The sequence below is a fragment of the Monodon monoceros genome, unplaced genomic scaffold, assembly GCF_005190385.1.
Source record: "Monodon monoceros isolate NGI ecotype Baffin Bay Population unplaced genomic scaffold, NGI_Narwhal_1 Super_Scaffold_11, whole genome shotgun sequence".
Classification (NCBI taxonomy): Eukaryota; Metazoa; Chordata; class Mammalia; order Artiodactyla; family Monodontidae; genus Monodon; species Monodon monoceros.
The window spans coordinates 120,231,888-120,254,662 of NW_021703767.1; the positions used below are offsets into that span (position 1 = coordinate 120,231,888).

General features: G+C 35.4%; 1 protein-coding gene across 1 annotated transcript in view; it reads right to left on the minus strand.

The window, feature by feature from the left end:
* Positions 1–221: 221 nt before the first annotated feature.
* The window catches only part of PLS1 (plastin 1), a 105,231-nt gene continuing 82,677 nt past the window's right edge, over positions 222–22,775 (minus strand). The window contains exons 11-16 of the mRNA XM_029215411.1: positions 19,042–19,120; positions 15,828–15,942; positions 8,882–9,015; positions 8,313–8,436; positions 981–1,105; positions 222–746 (exon numbers count right to left, since the gene is read on the minus strand). Of these exons, the coding sequence (XP_029071244.1) occupies positions 611–746; positions 981–1,105; positions 8,313–8,436; positions 8,882–9,015; positions 15,828–15,942; positions 19,042–19,120 (713 nt within the window). The 3' untranslated portion in view covers positions 222–610. The remainder of the gene's footprint in view (positions 747–980; positions 1,106–8,312; positions 8,437–8,881; positions 9,016–15,827; positions 15,943–19,041; positions 19,121–22,775) is intronic.

A 22,775-nucleotide genomic window follows, 5' to 3' on the forward strand; every position in this document is an offset into this window, starting at 1 on the left:
AAATTAAGTTTTAAGTAAAAAGCTCCTTCTACTTATATAAGAGAATGTACTTTGAAGTTTATTCATGAGTTAGTCCTTATATATAAAAAAGTTTAATGTTAATGAACAATACTTGTCATTTAAAAATTTTAGACAGTATAGAAATTTACAGAAAAGTTAAAGTTTTGGACCACTTCACATAGTTGGAGGAAAAAAAATAAAAGGATTAAACTGGATTATGCCTTTGAATACAATTATGATCAAAATCAACACACACACAAAATCAAAACACATTTCACAGCAGGACCTGCAGAAAAAGTTTTGCATTGATCATTTCTGAACCATGAAAAAGAATGAATTAGTCTTGTTTTAATGAGACTTTCAGGAAACAATAATTTAATCATAAAATATCATCTTGAAAATGAACACACTCTTATCAGTATCGACTGGTAAATTAATTGTCAACAAATCCTAGCTAGTATGAACAGGATATTAAATTCATTAATGATTCATACAACTGTTTTGAGAATACAAATAATCTCTGGTTTTATACCCACTACATTTCAGAAATCTGTAAACTGTGAGGCATTCAATGTGTTTAATGTGGCAGAAAATCATAATAAATGTTTCATTATTTTATTTTGTTCAGTCCTTTTCCCATTAAGCATGCAAACACTGTCATAACCATCTTGGGTTTCACTTCCACGAGGTCATCAGGTAAGGCATATATCCGGGCACCGATCTTTCGAGCAACTGAAATGGCGTATCTTGAAAAGACAAGAAAAATATCTTGGTATTTGTTTTCACTTAATATATGTTAACAGAAGAATGAAACATTTTGACAAGGTTAACTTTACAAAAAAGTTGTTTGTGAGTCTTTAAATCATATTCCTCACATAAATTGTACTTAAAAATGTGAATTTTAAGGACATCATAGCCTCACCTGCAAGGATTAAGAACAAAAGAGCCACTGTGTTCTAATATAAACCATAAAGGCTTACTTAGCATTGTTCAGCTTGTCCTCATTAGAAAGGTCTTCTCTCTTGATCATTTCTTGACGAACTGCATTTGGTGCAATGGCATCTATTAAATCCAAGACAGGTAAACTAGTGGTAATAGATTTGTCCTAGAAAAGAAAGAATAGGTGAACATTCATAAACATCTTTTGTAAATGTCAGACCAGAAGATCATAACCATATAACTAAAAGCAATTTATAAATTTTCATTATACTTAACATTCAGCTATTCTTCAACCAACACACATCACAAACCATTTAAAATATGCTTTTCCTTTCATCCTTACAGAGCTTACAGTATAGAGAACTGTCATCATACCTGGAATAAGGTTTGTGGATGTGACAATTCCTAAAGTATGCTAACTACAGTATCCATTCGTAAAAAATAAACAACTTTTGAAAGGGAATAGGAGATGAATTTTAAGTGAATAGTTTTGCAAATTCTAGTAATATTCTTTTTCTTAGACCATGGACTCCTAAGCCTTCACTTAATATTTTTCAGAAAGAAAAATTAAAATAATAGTGGAAAGGAACTAATATTTATAAAGGCATTATTCTTGTTGCTTTACGTGTTCAGTTTGTTTAATCCTAACAGCCTGGTAATAAAGAAATTATAATCTCTCATTTTAAAATGAAGAACATGAAGGTCAGAAAGCTCAAAAGAGCTGTTCAGGGCGTCCCTGGTGGCGCAGTGGTTGAGGGTCCGCCTGCCGATGCAGGGGACACGGGTTCGTGCCCCGGTCCGGGAGGATCCCACATGCCGCGGAGCGGCTGGGCCTGTGAGCCGTGGCCGCTGGGCCTGTGCGTCCGGAGCCTGTGCTCCGCAGCGGGAGAGGCCGCGGCAGTGAGAGGCCCGCGCACTGCAAAAAAAAAAAAAAAAAAAAAAAAAAGAGCTGTTCACACAACCAGTACGTACAGAACCAGTATTTGAACCCATGACTGTCGGACTCTAAACGCCCAAGATTCTCTCCACTTTGGAAGTTACCTCCAAGGCACCTAAAAATGGACAACGAAATTCTAGTGGATAGAACACTGCTACTGAAGTCAGAAATCCTGGTCTGAATTGATTGTACAACTTACCAGCACTTGAACAAATTATTTGTTTTGTCTCTCAGGATGAATAGTAGCAAATGTCGCTTGCCTACCCAGAATCCACTCCTTACTACTTTCTCCATCCTACCAGAACCCACATGTTTGCTCTGTATCCATATATGGACGTGTGCTTCAAGGAAAATTAACCTCATCCACAGCTCCAAGAGTGACCCTGAATTAGTGTAGACCATTTATTCTGCGGGTAAGGTGATAAACTTATTCTTTATATGTATAGAGCAATACAGTGAATAACAGATATACTAATATCTATGGCATTAAAATTTCATGGGGGAGGGGAATTTAGGAAGAAAATGTCTAAAAGACTCATTAGGCAAATAATGAAAAAAGGTTGGAAAAAATAGTCTAAAAAAGCCAAAGGGAGGAATCTCATGATTGCCACAGTGATTTATTTGGCAATCGCTAATTTAAATCACTAATTTAATTTAACTTAATTTAATTTAACGTGAGGCCCTTACTATCCAGGAAGAGCTATGGAAAGCTAGCAACACCCCCTCCTGACTGTGAATGAGAGGATGAAACCTCTGGCACAACCAGCAGCTATTCAATGAGCAAGAGGAAAACCAACTTTAGAGAAAACCACTTTAGACGGCAAAGCAGAGATGGACAAAACCTGATTGACATTCTTCAATTACTGGCTCAACCAACCCTAATGTCTACCCCACCTCTGGATCTTTGCTATTGTTCTGTGCCTTTACTTTTGGTTTAAATCACTTTTTCTGTTACTTGAAGCCAAAAGCACCCATTCCTAATCACTACAATGGAACTGTCACAGGATTCTTGGGAATATTAAGATAAGTGACGACATCTAGTACAGTTCCTGGCCAAAAGTGGTTCTTTTTATTTTATTTTTTTAAATGTATTTACTTATTTTTGGCTGCATTGGGTCTTTGCTGTGTGCGGGCTTTCTCTAGTTGTGGTGCACGGGCTTCTCATTGTAGTGGCTTCTCTTGTTGCAGAGCACGGGCTCTAGGCGCACGGGCTCAGTAGTTGTGGCTTGTGGGCTCTAGAGCGCAGGCTCAGTAGTTGTGGCACATGGGCTTAGTTGCTCTGCGGCATGTGGGATCTTCCAGGACCAGGGCTCTAACCCGTGTCCCCTGCATTGGCAGGCAGATTCTTAACCACTGCGCTACCAGGGAAGACCCCCAAATGCGGTTCTTAATAAATGTTTGATAAAACAATTTGAAGCCATGTGAAGAGTACAAAGTTCTTTTTTGGGGCCATTATCTAGTACATTTATTAATTTGAGAAAAATTTATATTCTTCATTTTCAGGAATGTTCATTTTATGAAACAGATTTTTGGGGGGGAAGTAGAAATAGAGGGATAAAAATAATTAGGGTCCTTAAGTCTATATGATGCTGGTAATCCAGATCTGGTTTTTGGGCATCTTTTCTATTTCTGAAAAACTCTCACACATACGCAGACCGCCTACATGAAAATCACCTGAGGTGCTTAGTAAAAGCACAAATTAATCCTTGCACTCAAAGTAATGTCAGATTATTTGTGGATGGGGCTAGGAATCTACATTTTTAATAAGCTTTCTAGAAGACTCTAATGTACACCGTTATACTTTCTAAAATTAAAGCTTAACATGCATGTCATTCTATAATAAATTAAAAATTTCTATGTGCTTACTTTTCATATATTTCTATCGTGATTCACAATCAGACAAGTGGCTTAATTGTGCTATATTTTGATTAATTGTTTGCATATTTATGAGGGTTTTTTTAAGTTTGGGGAAAATTGTTTTGTTTTTTTCAGCTTTATTGAGTTAAAATTGACAAATAAAATTGTAAGATACTTAATGTGTACATCTTGATGATTTGATAAGATCCCTCCCATCTAATTAATTAATACATCCATCACCCTCAGTTATGTATTTTGGGGGGTGTGTGTGTGTGTGTGTGTGTGTGTGTGTGTGAAAACATTTAAGTTCTACTCTCCTAGCAAATCTCAGTTATACAAAAGAGTGTTAACTATAGCCACCATGTCATATATTAGATTCTCAGACGATATTCATCTTATAGCTGAAAGTTTATATCCTTTTGTGGTATTTTAAATATTTCTTAACTTAGATTTAAGAAACAAGGATTTTTCCACCTATTTCCTTTGATTCACCTTGAGAAAAACTTTTACTGAGTTGAATGAAAAATTTAAGTTTCTAAAGATGATATTGGATCCCTTATCTTCCTGTTTCCAAAAAAACAGGCCTATCTTTCCAGCTCCCCTGATTTGCATATTATCAGTGAAAGACATTTTACTGCAAAAAGGGCAGGGGTTATTGTAAAACCCTTGGTTTAGTATATAAATACATTTTCATAATTTTTCTTTCACTTTCCTTAATCATATAGAAATTACTTAAGCAAAAAGAATTTCTAGAATGTTAAAGATAACTAGTCTAGAGTTTGGCTTGACTTTTTTTTTTAATTAATTAATTTATTTATTTTATTTATTTTTGGCTGCACTGCGTCTTCGTTGATGCACGTGGGCTTTTCTCTAGTTGCGGCGAGCGGGGGCTACTCTTCTTTGTGGTGTGCAGGCTTATTGCTGTGGCTTCTCTTGTTGCGAAGCACGGGCTCTAGGCGCACAGGTTTCAGCAGTTGTCGCACACAGGCTCAGTAGTTGTGGCGCACGGGCCTAGTTGCTCCACTGCATGTGGGATCTTCCTGGGCCAGGGCTCGAACCTGTGTCTCCTGCACTGGCAGGCGGATTCTTAACCACTGAGCCTCCAGGGAAGCCCTTGATTTTCAAGTTAGTGTGTTGTACCATCTCTTCTCGTAATTTGATATACATTACTAGTAGGACATTCCATTCCATTGTTCCTTCTGTCATTTTTGAAAATAAATTTGAGTGCTTTATGAATCATCCACAAATGCACAGTGTGTGGCCGCCAAGACTCCCTAAAAAAATCACAACAGGAACCTCTCCACGATGCCCTTTATATATTGGCAGGACCAGTAGTGTAGTGTAGTAAGCTCCATTTATTGACCCCTTAATGTGTGCCAGGTATGACTGAGCTATTTACATGTGTTAACTTATTTAGCTTGACAACAGACCCAGAAGATAGATACTATTAATACCTCCATTTTAAATATGGGGAAACTCAGGCATAGGGAAATTAATAATTTGCCCAAGGTTACATAGATAACTAAATGTGAGCCAGAGGTAAAATCAGTTTTATTCATCAAGAGATGTAACCCAGCTGTTAGTATAAACTGCTAAGATTTCTGGAAAACGCATGCCCTCCTCACATGCTCCCTATTCTCCTTAGCTGATTTCTATAGCACTGCTAACACCCCATACTGTGATTCCTGTTTTCTTATTTGCCTCCTTTCCTAAACAGTGAGCTCTTTGAGGGCATTCTGTAGTCACAGCACCTAGCAAAGTACCTGACACGGAGTAAGCTTTGAATATTTATGGAATGAATGAGCAGTATGTCACATAGCTAAGAAGTGGCTAAGCCTGTGTCAAACCCGGGGCCATACAACTCCATAGCTTGGCTTTCAACCTGCAGTTAAATCTGGATATGAAATCCAGCTTTCTGCTTAATAGTTGATGACAGTGGACAAGTTATTTAACTTTTCTAATGCTCACCTTTTTGCTTATAGAGTTGAGAGAATTAAAAGAAACAACAATGTGTAAAATGCTTAGCATAATGACACATATAGGACTCAATAAATGGTAATTATGATTATTGTTATTAGCTGATATACCACCTCCTCATCTTCTTGGTGAGGAAAAATTACTTTGCAACTAAAACGGGTAAATTTGTCTTTTCTAAAATTTCTGGGTACAACACTGCCTTGATTATGATTAATAGGTTCTTACTAGTACCACTTATCATAGCTTTCAAATATAACACACTGAGTTGGAAAAAACCTCCCCAGCCCAACTATTTTTTAGCATGCACTGCTATATTTCTTATTTATATTCTGTTTAAAGGTTTTATTATCAAGCATATATACACGCTAAGCACTTGTGCAATTTGTTTCTACCACCTCAGTTCTAGTAAAACCAGTCTCAAGTCTGCTTTTCTCTGTGAGCTCTCTCCCTTAAATGGGTTGTGTACTCCCATTTTTCAACTCTCTCTTCTATTCAACTGATCACCAAGCTTGTAATCCTAGTTTTAATGTCTCTTTTCATGCAACTCTTCATTTCCTGAAAATTACCTCAAATTCAATAAGCTTAAAACTGAATTCATTGCCTTTTTAGAAAGCAGCTGCACCCCAGACATCCCCATTTTTGTTGTTATCAGTTTTCCAGTTACCCAGGCCCCAAACATCCAGTTTTAACTCCTCTCTCTTTCCTGCGCTTCCCTAAGTCAAGAAGCCAAACCCTACCTGTTCTTTTGCAAATGACTATCCATTCTTAAAGTTCCCAGTGCCCATCTGCATCACCCCCCCAGGACCCTTATTACCTCGTACCTTGAGTTCTGCCTCAGCGCTTTCCTCGCACTTACACCACTCTCGCTCCAACCGGTCCTGCCCCCTACCTTCAGAACAGTATTCCTATGCTTACGTTACTCCCCTTACCTGTATCCTTTTTAAGGCCAGATTCCTCCACAGTCTTGGCCCAGCCTACATCTTGCACTATATCCCTTAGGAACAATCCTGTCTAGCCAGACTATTTCTCCTAACCTTCTCAGACTTGCCTTTATTCAAGGTGGACCCCCTTCTAGTTTATTATTACCCTCTTGTTCTCCACCAATTCAAATCCTGCCTCCATCTCTGATGCTCAAATAAAGTCCAACTGTCTCCACTAACCATTCAGTTGGAAATGATCAGTTAGATTTTTCCATAATATTAGTTGTATTATTTCTTTGGATTTTAACATTTACCCTGTAGGATTGTTACCTTCTCAGTTATACAAATTTTGTCTTTGAAGTAAATGGCAAACACTCTGAGAGCCAAAATAATTTCTTACATCTTTTTCTTTACCAAAAGTGTTACTTAATAGTTAGAGCTCAATAAATATTTATTAATGTGCTTCTAAATATTTTCTCATTGTATTTACTTTAATGATATACATGCTTGTTATTTTTCACAAATTAATGTACAAATGTATATAATTTCAGTATAACAATTTTAAAGAGTAACTGTCAATTAGAGAGTTTTATATGTCCCCTTTCCCGTTTTACATTTTAAGTTGTGTTTTATATCTAAAATATATAAAGACAAATCATGGACTAAAAATTCTTTTTTTAAAAAAAAATAAGCAACAACAAAAACTCAATGTCATTAGTTCCTTCCAAGATGGAAAAGAAAGAAACACAGTTGAACTAGGACTCAGGCAACATCTCTGCCAACATCCAGCTGTCCACTTTGGGGCTCAGTTTTTGGTAAAGAACAGAAGATTGAATTTATCAATTTCTGACATTTCTTCTGCTCTACCATGTTGTCAAACATATATAGCAAAGGCAAAGAAGAAAATAAAGATGGTTAGATAACTCTTGCGAGAGCTTAGGGTTTCATCTATTTGCACTCTTATTTCACTAAAAAAAATACAAATTGATGGGTAATTTTTCACATATCATAATAAAATCACAAACACAAGGTTCACTGAATGAATGTGTACAAGCAGACATGCTTATTTGTAGCTAATATCAGCTTGCATGCAAAAGCAAAACACAATGGAAATGCATGAGAATTAGTCGGTATGTATGTGCAGACTACATTTTGAGTGCTTTATGAATCATCCACAAATGCTCAGAAGTGAGTGTTAAGTGTCATTATGAAGCCAGATGACAAGATTTTTTTTTCCTACCAGTTTTCTCAATTCCCACTTGAATCGGTTTGGCTGGCTCTGTTATGCCTTGGAAATGATGTCAGTACAATTCTGAGACTGCTGCTAGGGAGCACAAAACATTATAGGTCCTATATAAGCAGTGTCTTTTTATCTTTCTTTTTTCATTTGACAATTGGATTTTTGGCTCAATTTCTTTTTTAAGATTAGATTACTGAAGTCCGATAATATTAACCTGCATTTATACTCAATAGGATAACCAATCAAAAATATAAGAATTCAAACTGAATATTTCTGCTTTACACATGCCAAATAATTAGTATGCCTAAGCTCATCAATTATGTGTTTCTGAGATACAACATTGATGTAATTCTAAACCTAAACCAATGTAATTCCCAATAAAAATTCCTTCTTAAACTTAGTTTCTTACCCCCCCCCAAATTTTTAAATAGCTTTTGATTACCTTGAAGCTGGAAATAAAAGTATTTTTGTTTGCACTTTTAAGAGTCTGATTGACCCATTCAATGATAATTGCATCATTTACTTTTTCACCCTCTCCAAGATCCGATAACACATTCAACGTGTACCTGTAACAGAAGAGATGCATATTTAAGACTGAAAGGGGTAAAATTTGCTCTCACATCACTTATATCAATATTTAGATGAATATTTAAGAAATATTTCAGTTCTAATAAATTATTTCTCATTTTAGTCTGGTAAGCTCTAGTACAGAGCTTAGTAATCAGAAGCAAAAACTACTATATGGTACTTTTAAAAATTAAAACAACTCCTTACAAAGCAGTGTTTCAGAGGCATTAATAAAAGTAATTGTGTTTCTAGAGACTGACCCACTTTTAAAACAAAATATAATTTGTAAAAAATTTATTATCAACAATAAATCATTTAAAAATTAATATATTTCACATTGTATGTTTCTTCTATGTTTGCTATTCTTCAAAAATAGCTAAAGTTTTAGTTCAGTGACTTGTTGAAGGAGACTGACAGTGATGTCACAGACAAATCAGCCTTTACCTTCTCATCAGCTGCCACACCAATGCCAGAGTGAGTGTGGCATTCCCTTCATTTAAGTCCTGCCCAGCAATGCCAACCAAGGAGAATTTGGCCTTATTCTTCCCAAGTTCCACTGCATAGTTACAGTTTTCGATCTGTAAATAATAGTAAAAGTTTTGGTATAAAACAAATTTTTTAATATATTTCTTAAATATGCCAGCCTAGCTCAGTCATCTGAAAAATAATTATGATGACACTGAAAATTGATATGACAGAATTTCATTTCCTAATAACCAGTGAAATTAAGGAAATAACTATTCCCATTTTATAGGTGAACATATCAAAGCACTGAGGGGTTAACCTAGACAGAGAAACAACTGGCTGAAAAGTTTAAAGATCTTCTCTCACTCTAAAAAGTCTTGACTGTCCAAGATTACACAGCTGATTAGTGGCAAATCTGAGACTAACAACCCAGTTTTCTGCATTCCATCAATAGAGGTCATCAGTATTGTTTTGTCTACATTTAAAATTAAGGAATAGAGAAATTGTTTCATTAAGAATCTAACTGCATCTCCAATATTCTAGATCTCACTCATCCTTTAAAATTAAGCTTTTAGCCAGTTTTCTTCATCAAAGGATTAAGCTTAACTGTATCATCTGCATCCCTTGATGAACTGCCAATCATGGTTATTTTATAATGCTTATGTGCCACCTTCTACTTATATTTAGCATTTTATGAACTTTCTTTTGCCAACCATACATAAGCTCCTTTTAAAGGGCAAAAACTATAAAGTGTACAAATCTGTATCATACTCTCCCCATCCCTAGCCCAGGACTCAGCACGGTGCCCTGTCTACAGTAAGAATCTGATGAATGAACGAATAAAGTATCGACCTAACTACTTGTTTCCAGTGGTATAAGTACAATTAAAAATTTTTTGTCTATCCTGGGCTCTACAGAAATTTATCATCTCCAGTCATCTAGTACTATCCTTCTTACCTCAGAACATATATATATAAATGTGTGTATGTACATATATATACACACATACATATATATATATTTACCTTTCCCCCAGTGAAATTATAAGATCTCATAATATCACCAGTAGTAAAAGGTGATTAAATATTTTTTTAGAATAAACATTTAGTTAAGAAAAACAGTATAACTGGTTTCTCCTGATTTTCTTTCCCAAGTTAGTTAAGGCCTCATTAAAAAACAAGTAAACCTGAGACACAAAGATACACTTCTTTCTAAGAAGAAGAAAATATTTCCAGGAAAGGTGAGAAAAGGACCCCACAATAACAGAATTTGTACAAATTAATGGATACTGTACTTGCAAAAAGAGAATCCAAATTCCCAGAGGTCAGCCTGTTACAAATAAAAATGCAAGAAGATACTCTGAACCTGCTGTAATATCTGCCTGGTTCCCTTAATAAGTTAAGTCAAATCTTTGATATGTATTCATTTTTTTACATGCATGGGGATAATATTCCAAAATTCTCTTTCCTACTAGTCATTTAATATTATAGATTTAGTCTTCCAAATAGAAATATGCACATAATTTTAAAAAGTGAATTCCTAATTTATGGAAAATAGCAGAGCCCTGATTATGTAATAGTGTGAACAGGAGAGATAAAAACCAGCATATTTTCCACTGCCACTCATTTTAACAGGACAATTTTCTAGCAAATTGTAATAACCACTCATGTATGTGTTTCAATGAAAGGCCATCTGTTTTATGGTTAGTGTGACCAAAGTTCCTGAGGGGAATGACGGTGAGAAAGGAGGTCAGGGTTAATAGTCTAGAGGGTTGAGATGATGTGACCAGCAATGAAAGAGAAACTGGAAATGGATGCTAGTGTTACGGGAAAAGATAGGTTCTACTTTTCGGCAACATTTGATTTCAAGTTTGGCAAAATACTTCTAAGATCTGGAGAGGTACCAAACTAGAGTAAGAGTAAGAAATTAGGTTCCTAGAGGTAACCTTATTTATGGTAGTACTTAACACTCTAAAAAGGGATCTGCTCCCTGAGGATGTAAACACAGAAAGTTAAGAGCATTAGGCCAAGAACTGAGCCTTGGAAATTCCTAGAGTTGTCGGGCTAAAAGTTTAAGACCCTGTGAAAGGTAAGAATGAATACAAAGCACGAAAAAATTGCAGAATATAGTCTCATAGAATTAATGGAAGAAATGATTACCAAGCACTTCAAAAGTGAGGCTTAGATCATTTGGAAAATGAGAAAAATTACATAATGGGATACAGAGTTCCAAGAGAAAAGAAATGCTGAAGACATAATGAAGAAAGACTATTCAAGTGGTGCAGCTTTATGAACTTTACAAATGAAGCAAGTGACATCCGCTGATGAATGCCCGAAGTCCATAAAATAATTCCCTGGATACCATTTCATGAAAGTACTGCTTTTTTAATTTTAAAACATCTTGAACTTATTTCAGGCCTTGTGTTTCATTCTATAAATAGCTAGTATTTGCTGAAAGGAAGCATTCTACATATGATTGAGACATCGTATAATTAATGAAAAATTCCAGATATAATGAATGAGTGGTTCAGTTTTGTTTTCCTGTTACATGTAAATTGATACAGCCACTATGGAGAACAGTATGGAGGTTCCTTAAAAAACTAAAAATAGGGGCTTCCCTGGTGACGCAGTGGTTGAGAATCTGCCTGCTAATGCAGGGAACACGGGTTCGAGCCCTGGTCTGGGAGGATCCCACATGCCGCGGAGCAACTAGGCCCGTGAGCCACAACTACTGAGCCTGCGTGTCTGGAGCCTGTGCTCCGCAACAAGAGAGGCCGCGATAGTGAGAGGCCCGCACACCGCGATAATGAGTGGCCCCCACTTGCCGCAACTAGAGAAAGCCCTCTTACAGAAACGAAGACCCAACACAGCCCTAAATAAATAAATTAATTAATTAAAAAAAAAAAACTAGAAATACCATATGATCCAGCAATCCCACTACTGGGCATATACCCTGAGAAAACCATAATTCAAAAAGAGTCATACACAGGGAGATCAGCTCAGTGCTTTGTGACCACCTAGAGGGGTGGGATAGGGAGGGTGGGAGGGAGACAGAAGAGGGAGGAGATATGGGGATATAGGTATATGTATAGCTGATTAACTTTGTTATAGAGCAGAAACTAACACACCACTGTAAAGCAGTTATACTCCAATAAAGACGTTAAATAAAAAACAAACCTATGTGAAATTAGCTAATGAAATTTCCTGAATTCTACTCCCCTGAGAATTATGGGCATATCAAATAAAATATAAAACGTAGACAGTCCAACCACTAGAAATACTGAAAAATATGAATATATATATAAATCTCTTGTAATAATACTACCCATTTAATTACTTTTAATATTATGATGCCTTTCTTTTTTGTCATTCTTTCAAGCAAACAGGGCTTTTAAAAAAATCTCGAAGCCTATAAATACATACATATTCTAGGGATCTGGAGGATCCCTAGATCCCTTTGTATGAAGTCCTTTTTGAATGCGTGTGTGTGTGTGCGTGTGTGCATGTGTGTGTGTTTTAAACAAATTAGATTCATATGTATATATACAATTTTGTATCCTCATTTCCATGTCACTATTACTAAAACACTAAAAATGCTATTTTTTAATAGTACATTTTACTTCATTTTATGGGTGTATCCCAATTTATTACCCCTTTGTTGAACAACTAAGTTGTTTTCTTTTTTTTTTCTTCTATAAACATTGCTATGATGAGCATTTTGGCACACAACTTCTTGTCTGACTTTCTGATTATTTCATCAGGACAGATAATAATTGAAATTATTAAGTCAAAGGACTTTTTGAAGATTATTGATATGTATTACTAAACTGTTCTAGAAAGGTTACACGAATGAACACTCCCTCTAACATTGAATGCAGTGCAATCCAATTGTTTCTTATTTTAAATTGCATTTTTTTATTGTAGGTGAAAAGTTTTTCATGTGTATATTATCCATCATCATTTCTTTTTCTGTGATTTTTTCACTCATATTGTTCACTCTCCCATTTTGCTGTTACAATTTTAGTAATAGTAATTGAGCTTTAGTAATTGACTCATATGAACTATTTATATGTTAAGGATATTAACCATTTGTTGCAAATGTTTCCAAGTTTGTTTTTATTTGCTTTTTAATTTTGTTTATGGTGTTTATTTTTGCATACAGAAGTTTTAAATTTATATGTATCTACTGTATCCATTTTTTCCTTTGTAATTTATCACTCTAAGAGTAGATTATCACTCACTTCTATTTTCTTAAAGTTTTATTAAACATTTACCCCTTTACTTTCATTCCATTGGAATTTATTTTGGTGGATGACACATGGTGAAAATTGCTTTTTTCCCTAACAAAATAGTTAACCAGTTGTTCTGATATCATGTTTTGGACGATCCTTTCTTTTCCTACTGAATTTAGTAAGCACCTTGTCATATATTAAGTTCTTATATTCTAGGATAGGTTTCTAGGCTACTCTATTTCATTCTATTCTTATATACCTATTAAACTATTTCAATTACTTCAGCTTTATAAGTTTTTTATATTTTCTAACAGCTCCTCCCTCAATATTCTTGGAAAATGTTCCTGATGATTTAGGCCTATTTCTTCTTCCAATGGAACTTTAGAATCACTTTATAAATCCCATCCCCCAACACACACAAACACACACACACACACACACACACACGCCCACATATACATAAGAGGAGACTTCCTCTAATTCTAACTGGAATTATTTTCCATCTGTAAGTTAATTTGCAAGAATTTTATAATATTTAGTCTTTCTATCTGGGAATACGGTTATATTTCCATTTATTCCACTAGAGATAGTTATTAAGTCATACGACTGCAGGTTGATTTCATAGTGGCCATATTGATAAGTTATAACAATTTGAGCCCATTAATTTGTATTTTATATTTAAATTATACACATCATTTATTTTATTTTATTATTATTATTTTTTTGGCTGTGCCACACGGCTTACAGGATCTCAGTACCCCACCAGGGACTGAATCCAAGCCACGGCAGTGAAAACCTAGAATCCTAACCAATGTGCCACCAGGGAACTCCCATATACACATCATTTTAAATGAAAGGATAAAGTTAAATGAAAGATTCCATATATGTGTATTTGCATACAGTATTTGTTTTCCTCCTTCTGACCTACTTCACTCTGTATGACAGACTCTAGGTCCATCCACCTCATTACAAATAACTCAATTTTGTTCCTTTTCATGGCCGAGTAATATACCATTGTATATATGTACCACATCTTCTTTATCCATTCATCTGTCGATGGACACTTAGGTTGCTTCCATGTCCTGGCTATTATAAATAGAGCTGCAATGAACACTGTGGTACATGTGTCTTTTTGAATTATGGTTTTCTCAGGGTATATGCCCAGTAGTGGGATTGCTGGGTCATATGGTAGTTCTACTTTTAGTTTTATAAGGAACCTCCATACTGTTCTCCATAGTGGTATCAATTTACACTCCCACCAACAGTGCACAAGGGTTCCCTTTTCTCCATATCCTCTCCAGTCAGTACTGATGAACCTAGTGGCAGGGCAGGAATAAAGACGCAGATGGAGAGAAAGGACTCGAGGACACAGTGGGGGAAGGGTAAGCTGCGATGAAGTGAGAGAGTGGCATGGACATATATACACTACCAAATGTAAAATAGATAGCTGGTGGGAAGCAGCCGCATAGCACAGGGAGATCAGCTCAGTGCTTTGTGATGACCTAGAGGGGTGGGACAGGGAGAGTGGGAGAGAGGCTCAAGCAGGAGGGGATATGGGGATATATGTATACATATAGCTGATTCACTTTGTTGTACAGCAGAAACTAACACAACATTGTAAATCAATTATACTCCAATAAAGATATTTTAAAATAAATAAATAATCTACTGCTTAAAAAATAAAAGTTAAATGAAAGTATAAAAATTTTAAAGTCCTACATACTTTTACTTTATAAAGCAAATGAACCTGATATAGAAGGTAGAAAAGAAAAGTTGACTATTAAACCGGCAATTCAACAGAACAAGCAGGTACACCAAGGACACCACAGATCCCCTGTATGAGAAAGGATAATATTGGAGACAAGCACTTCCTTTACCATTCATCTGCCAGCTATTCTCCCACCAACTGTAATCAAGTCACTCTCCTGCTCAAAAACGTTTCACGGCTTCCCAGTGCTTGCAGTTTAAAACCCAAACTCTTTAATCTGACATTCAAGGCTCTCAATATCTGGCTTCAATTCAAATTTTTGGCATTCACACTCACTTCTTACCTATCAGAAACCTCTGCTATAGCCAAACTATTCTTCTTAATCGTCAGCCCCCTCTCCAGTCTCCTTCTGCCAAAATTCTATCCATTTCTCAGAGTATAACTCAAAACTACCTCCTGCATGAAGCCTCTGATAAGTGCAGCCTGTGGCTTTTTCTTTCTTAAAACTGATAATATTCACTTTTGCATACACTGTGCTGTAATGTAGTTATTTGCACACATATCTAATTTCTTTAGGGTTTCCTAAGGACCAACTCCATGCCTTTTACTATCTTATATCCTGGCATTGCACTGTACAGGTCATAGTTAATCGATAAATATTTGTTGAAAAATATTAACGAATAACCAGTAAAGATCGTCAAGTTCTGGTGATTATAAAATAGGAATTCATTTATGATACATCTCCAAGAACATTAAGTATTACAACTTGCTAAAGATAAAAACAGTTATATTAAGTATCTGACTGGGGGGGACTGCCTTCATCTTTCCAAACATTAAAGCTCACTTGTAAAAAGTCTATTAAGCTTAACAAATTTTGGGTTGAATCTGTGGGGACAGACCACACTTTACTAAGCTTTATAAAACTCTAACTCCTCTGTTTTCTATCTGAACAATAAGAAAATATCCATGGTCATTATTTCATTCACCTTCTTCATGTTCCCTCCAAGAGCAGGATACGGAGGTTTGTTGACATGGCTCCAGTCGACTGGCACGCGGATCATTTCGTAGAGCTGAAAGATGACTAAAGCATCTGCGAGGTCACTAAGACAGGAGGAAAAGAAAATGAAGGAGAAGGAAATGTTGGTACTACCTGATTCTATTAAGCGCACTGGAGATGGGCCTATATCTATAAAAATACAACAGGGTCATTTAATGCTCAAAGAATGGCAGGCAGAACAGATCATTTGACCCAAAAATTCTAATCTAGGAATCTGTCCAAATTTTTTTTCATAAATGTTTACAAAGATATATGTACAAGGATATTCACTCCCAGAGTATTTATTAATTTGCAAACAATCTAAAGGCCTGGCAGTAGGGGCTGTTGAATAAATTATCCATACCATGGACTCCTGGGTCACCATAAGACGCAATAAGGTAGATCTCTATGTACTAACATGAAAAGCTTTACACAACATATTACGTTTAAAAAAGAGGCAGAACACTGCGTACAGTTTATTATCTATTAAAAATATTTTCAAAATTAGTAGTATTTAAATACCTCTGTGTGATATGGACTGTTAATAGCAATTACCTCTGGTCAGGAAAAAAAGGAATAAGGGAGGAGTAAAAAGGGATTATCATATTTTATTTTGTTCTACTTAACGTACATACTTCCTGAAGCTTGTGCAGTGAGAATGAATTCATCTATTACTTATGTAGTATGGTTTTTAAAACTCAAAAAAAATTATATAAAAATCACAATAGCTACTCAGTAGGAAGCTGTTCATGTTAAATAGCGAGCATTAAGAGGAAGGAATTTATGAGCAAGTAGGAGTTATTGAAGTAAAAATACTACTACTCTGTATTCAGAAAAACACATTCTTCCGAGGTGTGCAGAGTATGTCTATTGAGTCTGTTTTCAATTCTGTATGCTAAGGACATAATGCAACAGTGATTGATTTTTTTTAATTGCTAGCTCTGTGATTAATTACCTGACTTTTCTCCCTCAACAGCTTGTTCACTGAGTTATGTTTTGCTAAGGTTCATATTAAAGTTACTTTGCATCTCTGAGCACACACCATATGGCCGTGAAGGGGGCTGGGCCCTGTGCTGAGTGAAGGAGGGAGAAAGTCCTCCTTTGATGAAGGTAATCAAGAGCTAAGTTATCTATCAGCACATGGAGAACTTTGTATGAAAAATAAATCACTGAAGTAGTTGTATAGGTTCTGAAATCTCACCTATTTCATGATTTTTTTCTTTTTTACTCTAAAGGAATTCATTCTTATTTCCATGTAGTATGGTTTATTACTCATGTCTTGCAAATAGGGAAACTGATGCCCAGAGAGTTAAAATGATTTCCAGAGAATTTAAGATGTGTTCCAGAACCAACTTGTCATAGAAAAATTCTAGGACTAGTAGTTCTTAAAATATATTTAATAACCTGTTGAGAGGAGAGAATTTTCAGTTAAAATCAATCTAAATTTTTATTTTGCTTTGGTCTGGGTTTGGTGTAAGTAGGTGAGGAGCTAAAATCACTTAGAGGTGGGTTTAGAAATATGAGCCAGACACAAATTCATGGACACACAGCTCTGGTGCCAACTAGACCTCTGGTGATTGTTTTTCTATATCCCGATGGTTCTTTTTAAGGTTATGTTATTTTTGAGAATTTTCTGAATTCCCTTTCCCCCTCCAAAAATTACATACACCCAGAAGCCCTGTGCTAAGCAGTTCAGGATCTAAATAACTAAAAATAATCTTTAGCTAAAAAAATGTGGTCAATTCTTCTCCACTGTCAACCACAGACAACTCTAGTGTTCCTGACATTTATGAAGTTACCATGAAGTTTCAACAAAGCCTAATGCCCTAGTTTTAAATTTATTTCTTAATTTAAAAAGAAAATACATGCTCATTGTAAAAACAAAAATTTAAAAACCCATATTTAAGTTACTAAGTTTGAAAATAAAAGTCTCCTTACTACCCTACCCTCCTCTCTAGGTTGCATACAGTTTGGTATTCATCCCTCCAGATTTTTTAAAAATTCATATACACATATGTATATACTCAATTTTTAAATAATAATATCACGGTAGTCCTATTATTAGTTTCTCTCAATTATATATTATAGACATTCTTTCAAATGAGTCCATAAAGATCTAACCCCTCTTTACCTTCAGCATTTGAGTCCTTTACTGCCCTGCTACTATAACAGCAGTTCCAGTCTAAATATGTATATCTCGTCATCTAGCTAGGATTTACACACTCCTATTAAAGACTTTATTAAATTAAGTCTGTCACGTCAACGCTATTTACCAGAATCAGGCAATACCGGTTTTAAAGACTATTTTGAATATACACCAAGAAATAACTGCACCATAAATCTCAGTTACCCAGTGAACGTGGTCTTTTGTGGCATTAATCTTCAGTTCATATTTTAAATAATAATGAGTTTCCTTGGTGTGTAAATTATTAATAGGTTTAGTTAATTAGACCTTTTTCCTAAAAAATATACAATTAGCTGAAGTTGAGTTCTTTTGCATTTTTAAGGCATGCTGGTAGATCTTATTATAAAGAGAGAAGGAAGGTTTCCTCTCATCTACACCTAGAAAGACACATTGTTAGCACTACCAGAGAGCACAGGAAATGATTCAATAAAAATATTGTCTTAGTCCAACCAATGTTAATAACGTGTCATCATTTTTAAACAAGAAAGAACAAAATAAACAAGTACTCAGGGAAACCAAGTTATTTCTACAAATTAGAAAAAATATACTGAACAAATTACGGGACAGTTGAAGTTTTGGGCAAAAATAAATAGAAAGAATGTGAATTATAATGAAAAATACTGATAAAATGGTAAGAGCAATTTATAAAATATTACTGTTCTTCTAATCTGTTAAAGTTGAAATAATTTATTATTTTCCTGATTAGTAATTATTAAAAAGCAAGATGAACTGATTATCTTCACTAAATTGGTTATTTATATCATCACAAATTATAACTAATCTTATCATAATCTTATCTTTTCAAATAATACTTTTCTTTTAAAATCTAGCGTATTGCCAATCCCCAGCATTCTGAAACTCTAAATGTTGGCTAAAATTCTTGAGATTTTTAGAAAATGTTCTCATGTAAACATACCTACAATTTGAAACTAGGAAAGTTGGACCCTGGCCATAAAGCTGAATCCCATAAAATATTTACCTGTACAAATGATTAATGTATGGGTTGACTCCCAAGGAATTCATCCAGTTCCGAAATGTCCTCTCTTCCTTGCTTTCTCCTAGAGTAGACACAAGTTCACACTGATGATTCAGGACAAAAGAAATCAAGAACTATATTTTAAACCATTCTGGCAGGTACAAACTGGCCATACATACTTTGCCATGGTTCCTACGATACTACAATCTTTTTAGGGGGAAAAAATCTCTTACTGCCAAAGTCCTTGTTTTCCCTGTCTAGAAAGCCTCCATTGCTTTCTAAATGTCTCCATCTAGAGCCCCTTACTTGACGTCTGTGAATTACTGAGCCATGGGTTTCTCTGTTCAGAAAAGTAACAGATAAACTTATGTGGTCCTATCTGTAGTTAATGATTACATGCAAAAGGGATTGGCTAAAAATTAATAAAGCAGCCTTTCAGGGTAGCATTAGCACATTAAACAAAAATAGAAAAGCTGTACCTTCCCCAATGCAGTATCTCCAAATTTGTACAGATTATGTACAGATTATACAGGAAAAGTGTCTGAGCACACAAACCTGCATTTTAATCAAACAGCAATGAAGGGGAGAGGTAATATAAAAACAAGCAATGAGGGGCTATAACTATTTTACAGGCTTCCTGAGTTATTTTAGATTGTCCCTACCGAAAATACATAAGGGACACAGCCCCCATTCAGAGTGCGAAGACAAAGACACATTTCATCAGGGTAAGTCACTAGACCTCAAAGATCACCTCAAGAAGAAACTCCTGCAGGCACTATTATTGAACCTGTGATTACCTACGCTCCCTGAGCAGTCCCTTCACAGCAGTGCTTACCCCATCCATAAGGGAAATGTGGGTTCTGGTGTGCCACAAAGTGGGCAGAGAGAGATGGGGGCTCTTTTTGCCACGTCTGCTTTCTGGTCATCCCCTGGATTGCAGATTGTCCTAAGTGACCATCTATAAATATTACTGTTTGTTTTTCAGCCAAGTTAGGAGACAATGGAATGGCCTTGCCTACACCTCATCACCAGACTCTTGAAAATTTGAAACATTTACACTTCTCACCCCTTCTAAGCCATGGGCAAGTCCAGGTCACCATCTGGACTTTGTCTCATGTGGGATCCCCAGGATAATTTGGCACATTTAACCACCTGAGCTCCAGGGGCCCAGTCCCTATGCAGTCATCCCTGCAGTCATCTTCAGACTGAGTGTCACACACAGTGTATACCTGCACACCCAGAACAGAAATCTAAACCTTGTAAAATCTAAAAGATTCTGTTTTTTTGTGCCGACTGGTCAGGAAATAATCTGCCCCCTGTATTTTCATGTGGTTTTCAATACCATTACCTAAAGGCTTTCCCAGAATCTGCTTTAATTCTTGCTCTATTCAATTACATAGCCATATAATTTCTTGCTTAAATTTTGTTCCCTCTGGTCTGTAAAAGGTAACTGATCAGTCTGTTGTATCTGCCACTGCCATTTTATAATATATAACTGATATGAGAACCTTTTAAAAAAGAACCAAGTTAAACTAAATACTCCTAGAACCCACGCTTGCCTTGCTTTAGGAGTTATTAAATAGGTTCAAATTAACTATCTGAACTTTCCTGGAAGTGACATAAATATAACCATACTATGATCAACAGCTTGATGCATGTGACTTGGGTTCACCTTTTAGGTGTTTCTCTATTACATTCTATTATTTTGCTATGTATATAAATTTTTTTCTGGTAATTAGAGAATTTTTACATTATTTCCATCTAGGAAAATCCAAATTATGTTTTAAGATTACAAACATCGATAGTGTATAACAATAATTTAATTTTTACTTAAAGTAATATGCAATTTCTGCTGAACCTGATGATAAAAGACACTAAAGTTGTATTTTGACTGAGTTCTGAAACTATTACAAACTTCAGTGTTTCCTATTTCTTCCTATTGTTCTAAACTAATTATATCATTATTTTAATTTTTGACACCTGGAAAGTAAAACAGATTTTACAAGTGAGCATTTGTTTATCTAATACCATTTCAAATTGTCTTGGTAAATAAATGCTAAAAGCCAGAAGCACTATGCATTTGCGCAAGAGCCATGGTAAAGCATTACAAAAACATATGTATTCCAGACCGGAAATGTTGTCTGGATTTCAGACAACTGAAGCCATCTTAGAAGTAAAATCTTAATTGCTGACATAAAAGAGAGAAAGAACTATAAAACACTCTTTTCACGTTCAGGGCCAAACTGACACTGCAACTGATAAAAGTTTCAGAGAAAATAACAAATATATTAAAAGTAGGCTACTAAGAGGAAAGAAAAGGAACATATATTGAACACTCACTACATGTGCTAAGTGATGTATTAAGTGTTTTCCTCTTCCCGACCTGAACATTATTGAGCACATACTGTATGCTAAACTCATTCATTCATGAAAGGTCATTTTAACTTGCTCTGAAATTCTTCAAAGTAAGTATTATTAGTCCTGTTTTATATATGAGAAAACCAAGGCTCACAAAGATCACTCAGTTATTAAATGGTGGTGCTGTGATTTGGACAAAGTCTAATTCCATGGTCTCTGTATTTTCTGGTGCCGTGATTTGGACAAAGTCTAATTCCATGGTCTCTGTATTTTCTATCACCACAAATGAATTCTGAGATTGTCTCTCTGTATGTAGCCCACATATTTGGCTCAATTTAATATAAAGATTTAATATTTAACTGGGCTTTTAATTTTCTTTAATTCCATACAGATAAAATTCTTTGCCAATGAGGACATACTAATATATGAATATGGGATGTGATACGGTCAAGCTTCAAATTTCATAAGGCTCTACAAAAACAAATGTACAGAGGAAAAAATTCCAATGACAGTCAAAGTCAAATTCATTTTTGGCAGATGTATCAGGACATACATATGTTCTAAATAAAGATGACTGATAAATATTTCCCAAAGTATCTTTTTACATAAATAAAGTAAATACTAATGGAAATATTTAGCAATCCTATTCACACTGAAAAATTCCAAAAGCATGCTGAACACTAGCAAAAGAATTCAAACGTGACAAATAGGAGAGCGAGCAAGTTGGAAAAGGTATCTAGCAAGAGTTCAGTGACTATAAAAAGCAGATCATTTTTAATATGCCACTCTAAACAATGCCTTCTACTGTAAGACACAGAGGAATTTTGAAATTTCCCAGACCGAAAAAAACACAGCAGTCTCCCTTTTTAATTTTTTAGAAGTTCTAATCCCTCACCCTAAATTTCTCTGCTGAAAAATCAACATTTTTTAACCTATCTTATCTCTCAGTTACATATCTATGTAGAGAACACAATCTTTATTTTAGTGAACTTCTGAAAGAGTGAATTAATCATATTCCTCAAAGAACATATTTGTTAAATCTGAAACTTCTTTCATTAATCAAAAAGCTGTAATCATAAAGTGACCAGGACCTTGGAACTCTGGTTGCGGCAGTCAAAGAGAAAAAGATGATGAAGCTGACTTCTCACTCTGCCTTACTGGGGAAGAAGGGAAGAAGGTGGGTGATGTGAGAGAATGAACGCTGCAGTATCAAGTTCTCCCCACCAGGAAGAATCCCCACCTGAGGACCAGCTTCTCCAAACCAGGGCGACCATGAAGACTATTTTAGGAGTGGCCCTAACCTCTGACAACTGCCACCACTGCTGCCACTGTTTTTACTCTTAGTTCTGGTACTAATGTGGGTTTTAGTATGCATGTGA